Raw genomic sequence first — 12,689 nt, 5'->3', positions numbered from 1 at the left:
GTTATGATCTTCTCCACAGGTACACTTTCGGGTCCCAAAGTCAATAATCACAGACTGTCCCAGGAGAAGGAAGCCATCTTTGTAGCCTTCCTGGATACAAGCTTCCTCCAGAAACGCAGGGCACTTGCACCGAGGGATGCAGCGTGGACAGCACTGGTCCTTACGGGTCACAGCTTCGTGATTGTCAGGACAAGCTAGGCAGAGAACAGCACTACAGTCTGGCCTGTGATGCTTGCAGTCACCATTTTGTAGGAAGCAGCAGCTCAGCAGCAGGCAGAGGAAGTGCTTAGGCTTCATTACTCTGGATCAAATGCAAAGAGGTCCTTTTAGCAGCATAGCAATTTTTGCTCATTCATTGCTTTCTATTATCTCGCCCAACTTTGCCTTTTTAAATACTGAGCTAATGCCCTCTCTCAGTAGAACACCAATTTGCATAGCATTTTCTCACACCAGGGGCACAAACACTGATTACATAGCACATTGCGGATTGGCTCACTGAATCAGCCACACTGGAGCTCAGGGTACACTTCCCAATGGATTGCCTTCAAAGCAACATGCTGCTCCTGATAGTTGCCTTCTCCAGTCTCCGATGATACTCGGACCACTTGCACAAGGAAGTGCCACTTACAACCCCTTTGGGCCCCGTTCCTTCTGTTGTGTGTATGTGTGTGTGTGTGTATATATATATATATATATATATATATATATATATATATATGTGTGTGTGTGTGTGTTATATATATATATATATATATATATATATGTCTGTGTGTGTGTGTGTGTGTATGTGTGTGTATATATATATATATATATATATATATATATATATATATATATAACTACAGTTTTAAAATGTATTAAATTTCCAAGCCTTAGCTTCATAAAATTTGAGGAGTGCTAAAAATTGGTAACATTCTGTTAAAAACCTATTACAGTGGTACCTCGGGTTACATACGCTTCAGGTTACATACGCTTCAGGTTACAGACTCCACTAACCCAGAAATAGTACCTCGGGTTAAGAACTTTGCTTCAGGATGAGAACAGAAATCGTGCTCCGGCGGCGCAGCAGCAGGAGGCCCCATTAGCTAAAGTGATGCTTCAGGTTAAGAACAGTTTCAGGTTAAGAACAGACCTCCGGAACATATTAAGTACTTAACCCGAGGTACCACTGTACTGCAGAAGGAAGGAAGGACCTTGTGCAGCTCTTTCTATTTCTTAAAAACAGCAAACTGTCCTTCAGATGCAGTAAGCATTTCTAACTTTATTCCATGATAATAAAGGGGAATGCATTGGGTCAAATGCTTAGCTGATCTATGAAAAGGGGAAATAGCTTTAGTTTACCTGGATAGGCTTCAGGTGTGGGTGTTGCAAGTGGTTTGGTCCCCAGGTAGTGATATTTCCTCAGTAGCTGTTCAGCTGGAAGGTATGCTATTTATAATGTCACAACAGAGGGAAAACCCATAAATCTGAACAGCTGGGAGGAGCTAAGAGCCCTTTCTAATTTATTCCCAGTGGGTCTTTTATTATAGTATTATTTATTGTCAAAAGAGTTTTCATATTCCATATTATGTAAGCAGAAAGAATTTACAATTTGCATTCTAACAGCTGGGATCCTCTCTATTTATCTGTATAAGAAAGTGTCTTAAATTTAATGTAAGTACATCCTGTAACTATACAGGACTATAGTTAATTGTCCCTTGTTTACTATTCCATAGTTCCTTAAACCCTTGCCAAGCAGATCCAAATTTGCTTTATCTTGTCTCCATTTTTTACCCATATAATCTATATAATCGCCTTGATTAAGAAGTAGGTTTTACTACCCTCATTTTATCAGGGGAGGGGGATGGAAGTGGCTCAATGTGTGGCATGGAGCTGCTATGGTTGGTTCCTGGCAGCTGGGTCACTGTTGCTTACTGCGCAGCAAGGGATGAGGCAAGATGCAGGTTGGCACATTACAAATGCACTGGCATTTATCTTCTTCAGAATAGCCTGCCATTCCGCAACAACATTTTAACATTTTGTACACGTGGAATTACACGTCAGTCCACAGTTTAGAATGGGCAATAATTGCCAGACGACAAGGCAGCAGTGACTTTTTCATTTTTTACCTCACAGGAAAAATGTAGGCTAACCTGCTAAAAATCTGCTTCTACCTGCTAAGCATGTTCCTATTTTAACTGCAAACCTCACACCATTCCCGTCCCTCGAGTTATCTAGTTAACATTTGCCCCTTTCCTGTGACTGGGTTGAATCACAAAAGATTGCCTGGTTGAGGGAGAAATGAGCTTGTCTCATGACCTTGGGTCAAGCAAGACATGGCGTTTGTCGTGTAGTTGGCCCTGCACAGTGGAGCAGGCGAGGCTGTCCAGGACGGGGCATGAAGGAAGGAGCCTCTAAACTTTTGGCCCCACCATGCTCCCAGTTGTAATCACTCCCCAATGCCTTCTATTCAAAATGGAGGGAAGCTCCAATTGATCCCATTGCAAATAGCAGACACTGAGGAGGCGTGCAGCAATTCTGATAATAATCATGGTGATTCTGATCCGGCCAAACTACATGACCATGGGTAGGCAAAGTAAGGTCCGGGGGCCGGATCTGGCGCAATTGCCTTCTAAATCCGGCCCGTGGACGGTCCGGGAATCAGCGTGTTTTTACATGAGTAGAATATGTCCCTTTATTTAAAATACATCTCAGGGTTATTTGTGGGGCATAGGAATTGGTTCTTTCCCCCCCAAAAAATATAGTCCGGCCCCCCACAAGGTCTGAGGGACAGTGGACCGGCCCCCTGCTGAAAATGTTTGCTGACCCCTGTACATGACAAACCCACCATCTATACTTTCATCCCACGTTCCTTATGTGATTCCTCTTATACTGTCTGGTTTAGCCCATAAAGAAACTCTCTGAGCCTAGACAAGTCTACATGATACATTTAAGCTGTACGGTCCCACTTTAAACAGTCATGGCTTTCTCCAAAGAATCTTGGGAACAGAAGTTTGTTAAGGGTGCTGAGAGTTCTTCAAAGACCACTATTACCCTCATAGACCTGCAATTCTCTCTTCCCAGAGAACTCTGGGACCTGTAGTTCTGTGAGAGGAATGTGTTGCTGAGTATTGAACTGTTAATACATTGGAATAAAAAATTAACAGGATATCTGGTGAAAGTAAGAGCCAGGATTTTTAAAAACACAAAAGGGAATATCTGTTCACATATTGCACAATGAATGAACACGTGTAATTATCTTTAGTTTGTGTACAGCCAGCAATACAAAAGGCTTTTCTAATTAACCTGGCTATTGTGGTGTCGCTACCATTGTAAGGAGCACTCTGTCAGCGATGTCACCAATTTTCATGTGCGTACTTAGAGACGTAGTTAAAGCTCCCATTAAAACGACTGCATAAATTCCTGTCACGTCTGTGAATCACATTCATAAGCATGCCAACTTCTGAGAAGTCTTGATTGTCTAGCCAGGCAAAAATATGTAGTGCCATTTTGCTGTAAACAGCATCCACATGAGCAGCATTAAGTGACCCTCATTTTAAAATATCTGAATTTTCATGCATGGGAAATGTTCACATTGGAACAGTCCATTGGTGGGCTCAGTCCAGAGATGCATGCGTGCAAATGGATGTTTTATACAACTACTTTCACATGGAGTAAAACCCATGCGGTGGCATACAAGATGCAGATAAGCATTTCTGCCCATACTGAGAGATGGAGGGGAGAGTGTACCCATATCTACTCTGTGATAGGTTCCCTTGTCAGCATCATATAGGTATGTGCATATAGTGTTGACAACTGGCCTCCTTACTTGTATGGGCCAGTCATTCCCCATCCCCAACCAATCCACAGTGGAATCCAGTTATAAACCTCACATGTGGTTGAATGTTTCGTGGGTGAACCTTTTCTCCTTGCAGTGGGATCTAATGCTGGCTGACACATGCACAGCAGCTTGTTCAGAGCATCTTAAACCTACATCTTTGTTCACAAGGTAAGTGCTTGGTTAGGAGAAACTACATACCAAAAAAGGAAAAAGGTACAGACAAATTGCAGGTGAAAAGGTGCACAATCAATGGCCAGTATAGCTGTTGAATTCAGCCTTCTTTCTGCTAAAGGAAGTTCCTCAACTTCACAAAAAGGTGGACTGAGCAACAGGAAGTAGATCACGGCCCCCGTTTCTCCAGTCTACTCAAAGACAGAAAGCTACATTGGAGACTGTCATTATATAGCTAAGTAGTTCTGACGCTATGCACTTAAGAGTGCAAGTCTACTGTTTACTGCTCTGCTTTATGAACTTCTGCAGAATTAAAATCATCTGTTCTGTTTTCTACTATATTGGGGGGGGGGGAGTTACCATTATGAACCGAATATAACACCTTGGGTTGCAAGAAAGGTCAATTAAATGTAATTATAAAGCTGCTTTCAAATTTCCATTTGATGTGAAGGCAGATAGAAATTACTCTCAATGGGACTTAACCGCAACTAATTTTGGGGGTCTAGATTGAAGTAATCTAGTCGCTATTGTGCTTCATAGGTAGTTCTTTTACGGTAGGTATGAAGAACCTCAGACCAGGGGGGCAAATGTGGTCCTCTAAGTATCTGTATCTGGCCCTTGGGACTCACCTATCGAGACTATGTGTATTTCCTCAAACTGCTATTCATAGGTGGGCTACAGAAGTCATCAACATGTAGCTGTGTTTATCTGTACCAGAATCAGATCTCCTTAAGCCCCACCCTGCTATGGCAGTTCTATGACTGTCAGATTCTTAGAGGTAGTAACCATTGGCATGCACGTGGTCTCCTATGCCCAGGAACCTTTCATGGTCAAAAATGTTCCAAGACGTTGATGCAGCAGTGAGTTGTAGCAGCATACACCTCCAGCAGTCAACCATAACAGCAGGAAGGCTTTCTCTGGGGGAAAGGGGGCTTATGAACATTCATCCATCTGTACAGTCCCAGTTCACACTTCCCTTGTACAGGCAAAGAGTATTATTGTCAGTTCTACAATCAAGTCAGGCAGCCTTTGCATCTGTAGTATTTCTTTATTGCTCTGCCAGCAGATTTTGAAATGCATTTACCAGTCAATGTTAATGCAAACAACAAAATGTCAGATAAAAATTAAGGCAACAAGGCAACCTCACAGGAGAATCCATTTAGTCTACTGCTTCCTCCCAAGAATCTTATTTTTTTTAACATGTTATCACAGAATAGCTACTTATTTTAATTGTATGTGATCTTGTCCAATCATCCTGATCCCAAATTATTTCCCTTGGTGGCATTTAGGATGAGCATAGCTATGAACATAGCAGACCAAGAACAGCTAGGCAAATTAAAATAGAAATACTAGATACTAGTATAATACTATCCTAAATACAATGCTAATTCTAAAATAGAAAGCCATACTCGAAAACAAAACCAGACCCTTATACTTAAAGGTCTTCTGCTATTTCTCCACAGATTCTGCCATGGAGAAAATTCTTTCAGAAGAATTTGATTCCAGTGTCGCATCTCTTCGTTCCTGGGTCTTGGTTTTGGGGGTGACAAAGCTGAGAAGATCAACAGCTGTGACCACACCAAATACCATCTGTTTCATGAATGAGCTGCCATCTGCATTGTCTGGAAGAGGACATAAATGAAGGAAGATTACATACTGTTGATGCTTCCAGAGTACCATTCAAGGAAACCCACAAGCAGTGCTATTTTTCCAGAAAAAGAGGCGCTGGATCTAACCATGAACACCTCCCTCGTTCTCTTAGAATGGCAATGGCACCCACCTGAGAGGTGCCAGAACTGAGTTCCTGTGAGTTCTCCCTGGGAAAAAAGGTCTGCCCACAAGGAAATGTTATCTTTATTTGTGGCATCTGGGAACTTTTTCCTTCATACCACTGTCCAATTATGCACATTGAGAAGATGGACAGATAGAAGTTTTTCTCCTTCTCTAACCATGCCATGAAATGAAGCTGAATGCTGGAAGATTCAGGACATGCAAAAGGAAGTACTTATTCACACAGTTCACAGTTAAAGTATGGAAGGATTGATGGCCACCAGCTAGGATGCCTTTAAAAGAGGCTTAGACAAATTCTCAGAAGAAAAGGCTACTAGCCACAATGGCTATGTTCAGGGCTTTTTTCCCCAGAGGTGCCACATGACCCCAAATGTCATGCAGGGGGATGGCACTGCAACACTACGGAACTGCCAGAACACACCAATGAGGTGCCAGAATGTGACAAGGAGGTGCCGGAACTCAGTTCCAGATGGAAAAAAAAGCTCTGGAGGCCAGTAGCTGGGAAACACAGAGGATGCTATTGCCGTTGGGTCCTGTTTGTGGGCTTCTGATAGGCATCTGACTGTCCACTGAGAAAATAGGATGCTGGCCAGGGTGCCTTTGGGCTGATGCAGCAGGGCTCTCTTTATGCTGTTAACAATCCCACCCCAACCAGCTTGGGACCTACATACCTGAAAGGTCACTCCCACCCTGTGTAGCTGATCCTAAGCTTAAGAACTCCTTCATTAGATGGTCATTGAAACCTGAACTGTGGGCATCTCTCAAATACAATGGATGGAGGCTTGTTGGAATTTAGACAAATGCGAAGTCGCCTTTGCCCATAAAATAGAGCTGTGGAGCTGGCGGTGCCCCCACCCCCACGAGTCACATGGCACCACCTCCAGTGTCCACATATTAGGCATGGATGTCTGTAAAGGAAAGCCAGACATATAGGCTTTCCTTTGCAGATGTCTACAATGCTACCTTGAGCTCCTTGGAAAAAAGCTGGGCTATAAATGCAATAAATTAACAAATAATAAACTAATATACATGCGATGCCTTTCATGCATATCTATTTCATGGTTCGAAGGGCATATTAGGTCATCTCTAGGTGTGTGTGTGTATGTATATATGCACACAATTAGTAGTATGACATTTTTATTTTTACTAGAAAAGCTACTTACATTGCTCCAGCTCATGCACAACAATAGCAAAATGATCATTTTCCAGGATGTGTGAAAGCTTTCCAAGGGTATCATCCAGGCTAATCTGTAATAAAGTCCCAAACATAAAGTGAATCAAATTGTTACTAGACATCTAGGACCCAGTTTACATAAAGTCTGACATAAAGTAGTGACATACTGCTGGAACCACATGGAAGACGTAAGGTATGAGATGGACACTCCATGTCAAGTACACCTTGTTCCCTCTGAGGTTGTGCTTAGATGACCTCAGTTTTCTTGGGGGAGAAAAGATGTTCCAGCAGTGTCTTGGCATGAAGGATCCTGTTTCTGTGTTACTTCCTCTATGGAAGGCTGGGGAGCCTGTGGTTCTCCAGATGTGGATGGACTCCAACTCCTACCAGCCCCAGCCAGCATGGCCAATGGTCAGGGATGATCGTTGTAGTCTAGAAACATCCAATGGGCCACCAGATCCCCATCCCTGTCCTATAGTGCTTCAGCAACAGAACCATCTGAAATGAGGCAAGATCTCAAGACAACAACCTACTTGAACCTACCCATAATACTCATATCTTGGGTTCATTCTCTGGCATCTCCAGTGTTTTGAAATCAGCCTCCTTAGCTTAGTTGGTAGAGCATGAGACTCTTAATCTCAGGGTCATGGGTTCAAGCCCCATGTTGGGCAAAAGATTCCTGTATTGCAGGGAATTGTCTAGAGCAGGGGTAGGCAACCTAAGGCCCGTGGGCCAGATGCGGCCCAATCGCCTTCTCAATCCGGCCAGTGGACGGTCCAGGAATCAGTGTGTTTTTACATGAGTAGAATTTGTCCTTTTATTTAAAATGCATCTCTGGGTTATTTGTGGGGCATAGGAATTCGTTCATTCCCCCCCCCTTCAAAATATAGTCCAGCCCCCCCACATGGTCTGAGGGACGGTGGACCAGCCCACGGCTGAAAAGGGTTGCCGACCCCTGGTCTAGAGGATCCTTGGGGTCCTTTCTACCTCAGCTTTCACTCTTATTTCCTGAATCTCCCATCCTCACCCTTTGCCCTAGGCAGCAACTCCAAAACAGGTACTGGGCACACATTACCTTGGAAAACTGCTGATACATGACCTTCATCACTGGGTCTGAGAACTGGGCAGTTCCTGCCAGGACGGAGGAGAGGATGTTGCTCAGAGTTACCATCCCCAAGATGAGTCTTCAAGAAAACACACAGTTGTTTGGTTTTTAAAAAAAGCAAAATGAATGCAGTTGAATTTTCACAGCACGGAGATGAGAGCTCCAGCAGTTCATGCATATACAGAGAGACACAAGACAAGATGGGTGGGGTGGGGAGTTCACTTTCTGCAACATCTGCTGTGGCTCAGTGGCATGCAAGGCTGCCACTTTTAGAATTAGACCAGTACCAATGCCCCTTCTATTCAGCCTGACTGGTGGCAGGCCAATACTTAAGGTAACTGGGCTCTTTGAAAATGCTCCAAAAGTCACAAACTCTCAAAGGAAGCTTTTCAATAACGCACCACCAATAAGAGTTCTAGGTCCTTTGACTATAAGAACCAAAGCGGATGTGACATAGCTCTTGGTTGGGATTCCCTATGCCAGCTGTGTGGGGAGGGTGGCACAGAGGGAGGAGGAGTTTGATGCTTTGTCTCCTTGTACAAAGCAGCAATGCCTGCTGCTAAGCCTACAGGAATCCTTCATGCGTAGGCACTGTCCTTGCAATAGATCGGCTAAGGCCCATATTACGCCAAGTATTTCTTTAAAGATTTCATTAAGTATGTCAATGATAGGCTGTTTCTCATTAGTGCTTTATACAGTGAGAATTGTGGAATTCTCCTGAAGACTGTTAGAATGAGGCTTCAGCGAATAAGAGACTTACCCTGATTCTGCAACAACCGGTGCCTGGTCGTACGCCTTCTCACGAAGGATTTCAATGGCCTTTTGACAGTTCACATCTGGGAGGAGAGTCAGAGGGGCTAAGAGGCTTAGCTTCTGCACCTTGATAGTCCACCACCTATCACAAGGGGGGGGCAGGAAGGACAGCAAGTGGTGTTAAACCCCAGCAGTCTGCTCTGTGTCTTATACACACACACATAAATTTTGAAAGGACTTAAGGAAATGGTTTGAAGCTCAGCAAACTATTTAGGACAGATTCCTACATTATATTTTCCAGGCCCAGCACCTGGCATAGTGGGGCATTTGCCAGGACTCACTGGGACTGATGCCTAGCTTTTACCCACCACCCCAGTCTCCCTCCTCCTGCTTACATACACACTAACTCACTTAGTACAGGTGCTGCAATGGGCAAGAAATCTCTTGGCTCCTAGCCCATTACAGCATCACCCTTGATGCTCAGAAGTGGACTCACTCACTTGGGCAGCAGCTCTGCTCCCAGCTTATTACAGTGCTACCACCACGGAAGCCCCACAAATGAACACAAGGGAGAGGCTGGCAGGTACCACAATGCCTGTGGGGGCTCACATGGCAGGCACTAGGGTGCTGGAGAGGAATACTGTGTCCAGCGCCTCCAAAATCTGGAGCCAGACCTGATGTTTTCCATCATGGTCCCATCTACAAGGATGCAACACTGGGACAAAAATATTCGCCAGCCCGACTATCCTTATGCTTCATAATACACCTGTCCTTGTACATGCTGCATGGCAAAGCACAGAAGAGAATTAGACAGAGCGTGTCATGCAAATCATGATGGATCAAAAAGGATTAGTTGCAGTCTGTGATCCCACCACTCACACACACCTGCTTCAACCAGAAGATCAGCCTGGATGCACTCCTCCTGAGCGCATCTGGATTTCATCAACAAAAAGCTATTTCGGACTCCATTTTTTAAAAGTGAAAGCATTAAGGCATCTTTTTATCACTGGTACAAACAAACAGTCTTTGCCTTCTCCTGCCCCGCCATTCAGATTACTTTTACTTTATGTCAGGGAAAATTAACAAGTGTAGCGACTCTGAGCCATACCAAGGATGATGCTCTTCCACATCTTCTTTTAGAAATCCATTCTTGACCATCCATTTGTCATTCAAAAATTTAGACCTAGAGATAATTAAGAAAGACTGAGACCTTGTGTTAGACTTTGGTGTTTCATCCAAGCATCCATTACAGGACTAGCCTAACCTTCAGGCACTCATAGAATGTAAGTGTCTTTAAGTAGCCCTGAGTTGAACATTAAGGGACTTTCCACACTTGCCATTAATAGTGACATAGTTGCTGTTTGATCTGCCATTTTTAAGAGTGAATTTGTAGGCATTTGCCTGCAGCTTTGGTCGCATGTCACTGTTATTATAAAGTGAGTATGGGTTTTCCTTCCCACATGAATGGCAGGTTGTGCCCCAATGGAGAAATGTTCTGTGGCCATAGTCACACCCCTTATGGTCCTCCAGCCAATAAACATCAGAGTTATGAGCCTCCGCATGAGGGTATTCCTTTTGCAGCTTTTTCTGTGTGTACAAGTGCCTAGCATTCCAGAATTCTAATCTTGTGGGATTATAGGATATTAAAAGTGGAACTGCATGCCTGCCAGAGTTATGGCAAACCTGGATATTGTGATGAAGTTTTGTCTGCATCTTATAATGCATGCTGTCATTGGCAGTACTTTGACTCAGTACCATAGCCTCTAACTGCCTATATCTTTCCTCTGAACTGAGTTTTCAAACTGATATCTTCCACAGGTCAGAGGAAAGTGGTACAAAATAGATGTGCCCCAAAACATACCCACCAATTCACAATTCCTCCACGCAGAAACAGGGACTATGCTTGTACAAACAACACACCAATGAAAATACTGAGTATCTATTCTGAATCTTTCACAAATGTCATGGTTTTTGTGGTAGAAGGAAAAGCGGGTTTTTGGAGTTCATACAAGTTGAATGATGCCAGCGTCATGTGGCAGCATGCCAAAAACAATCCGCACACATACACAACTAGACCACTAGAAATGATAAGTGTGCAAAGGTCCCAAGAGTCATTCTAGAAAAACTTGGGCTGGGTGTGAACCATATACTAAAATCCGTAACAGGTGATATGACTTGCAAGACTTCTGTTTCTTCCGCTAAGAGCTATAAAACTTTCATAACACTATCCATGCGATAATGTAACAATAACAGGAGTTGTCTTTTTTCATTCGCCTCCATATCACTGAAATGAAAGTAATTTTATGTCTAGCGATTTACAAGTATCTGGTATCAACAGAATTAGTCCCTCATAAAACTCGCTTCCTGCTTCTTTGTTGACAGTTTCCTCACTGCTGTTAATGTGGTACGAGAGCAACAAGCTCACATTCTTTTGCTATCCTCACAGATCCTTCCTCTCACATACGTCTGAGTGTTTTCAACCCATGGGCTTCTGTAGACAGGAGAGCAGAAATGAAAGAAAGCATTGTCTCTTACATGTAGTTCCTTACAGAGTCAGGCAGGAGGACAACACAGCGCTGGCCCTCTTTCAGATGTTTCGCAGCTTTCACAGCCACAGACATCGCACTGCCTGCGCTGCCCCCTGCCACAGGAAAAAAGAGATTACTACTCAATGAGCAACAATTAAACAATGATTTTGATACAGCCATCTCCAACATCTCCTGAGCCAACAGTGGGGCATTGATGCAAGAAGGCAGCCTTGCTAGTGTTCAGTGTTGTTGTTGCATTTTTTAAAAAATCAAGGATAAATGTCTTTCTTAATCAGTAGAGTTCTAAGCTGTGTATAGAGTTCTGAGTGCTCAAAATGCAATATCTGCACAACACTACTTCAAGGAAAGACATGGATTCTACACAACAAGTAAATGATTAGCAACTGTATACTTACGGCATGAAAATAAGGATTGTGTGAAAGGGCCCTTAAATCAGACTATTAATTGGTTCCTTAGGTAACCTTTATGCTCAGACTCTGAACAATGCTTTCCAAGAAGTCATTTGCCATTTGCGAAGGGTATGATTTAAACAATGGATCTTCAGCAATGCTTACCACAGAGCAAGCCCTCCTCTCTAATCAGTCTTCGTGCCATAAGAAATGATTCCTTGTCATTGCTCTTGCACCATTGATCTATCACCTAGAAAAGAAACAAAATATGGAGTTTTAAGGTTTCAGGGGCCTTTGGGTCCTGCACCTCTGCTACACGTAATGGGATAGGCAGAGATCCAACAGATTCTTCAGAGTTGAGGGCAGTTTCAAAGAGGATAATTTTTTTCCTTTCAGTAAGCTTAGCTATATCAAATCAAATCAAATTTTATTAAACGGTCACAGACCAGATTAACTCGTACAGCTAGTCAGCAAAGCATAACACCGGAAAAAACAAAGGACAATTTCAATACAGATTAGCTATATCTGTTTTTAACTTTCCTAAACTTTTCAAAGATAAGGTGGGATATACAAATACAGTCTCACTTGCAGCCCTGGAAAATGTTTGTTATCAGCGGGACAAAAATATTTTCAGAAGTACGCCTCTCTCAAAGCATTTTCAGCTAGGCTGCAATCCAATGCACATACTTGAGATTAAGTCCCATCAAAGCCAGTGAAATTTACTTCTGAGTAAACGTGGACAGGATCAGGCAGCTTTTAAAAAGCACCGCAATGTTGCCTATCATCACCGTCTGGTTGCAGTGTTAGTACACTGCTGTTTTAATCAATTTCAGGCCATTTCCCTTCAATTTATGATTAAAGGTTATATGAGATGCTGCAGCAGAGTCTCTCCTATGGCTTTTGCTGGATGATAATAAGTACTAGGGCTGTGGACATT

At 43.2% G+C, this 12,689-nt stretch overlaps 1 protein-coding gene across 7 annotated transcripts in view; it reads right to left on the bottom strand.

Moving 5' to 3' along the window:
• Positions 1-5,019: 5,019 nt before the first annotated feature.
• Positions 5,020-12,689, bottom strand: part of LOC310761779 (cystathionine beta-synthase-like) — a 30,420-nt gene continuing 22,750 nt past the window's right edge. For all 7 annotated transcript variants that reach the window (XM_083611943.1, XM_083611946.1, XM_083611944.1 and 4 more), the window contains exons 10-16: positions 11,918-12,002; positions 11,350-11,455; positions 9,923-9,997; positions 8,822-8,956; positions 8,032-8,140; positions 6,946-7,030; positions 5,020-5,613 (exon numbers count right to left, since the gene is read on the bottom strand). In XM_083611943.1, the coding sequence (XP_083468069.1) occupies positions 5,441-5,613; positions 6,946-7,030; positions 8,032-8,140; positions 8,822-8,956; positions 9,923-9,997; positions 11,350-11,455; positions 11,918-12,002 (768 nt within the window). In that variant the 3' untranslated portion in view covers positions 5,020-5,440. The remainder of the gene's footprint in view (positions 5,614-6,945; positions 7,031-8,031; positions 8,141-8,821; positions 8,957-9,922; positions 9,998-11,349; positions 11,456-11,917; positions 12,003-12,689) is intronic.

Source organism: Podarcis filfolensis (assembly GCF_964270895.1).
Source record: "Podarcis filfolensis genome assembly, chromosome: 4".
Classification (NCBI taxonomy): domain Eukaryota; kingdom Metazoa; phylum Chordata; class Lepidosauria; order Squamata; family Lacertidae; genus Podarcis; species Podarcis filfolensis.
Note: the sequence above shows the minus strand (reverse complement) of the source record. Positions and strands in the feature narration are given on the sequence as shown.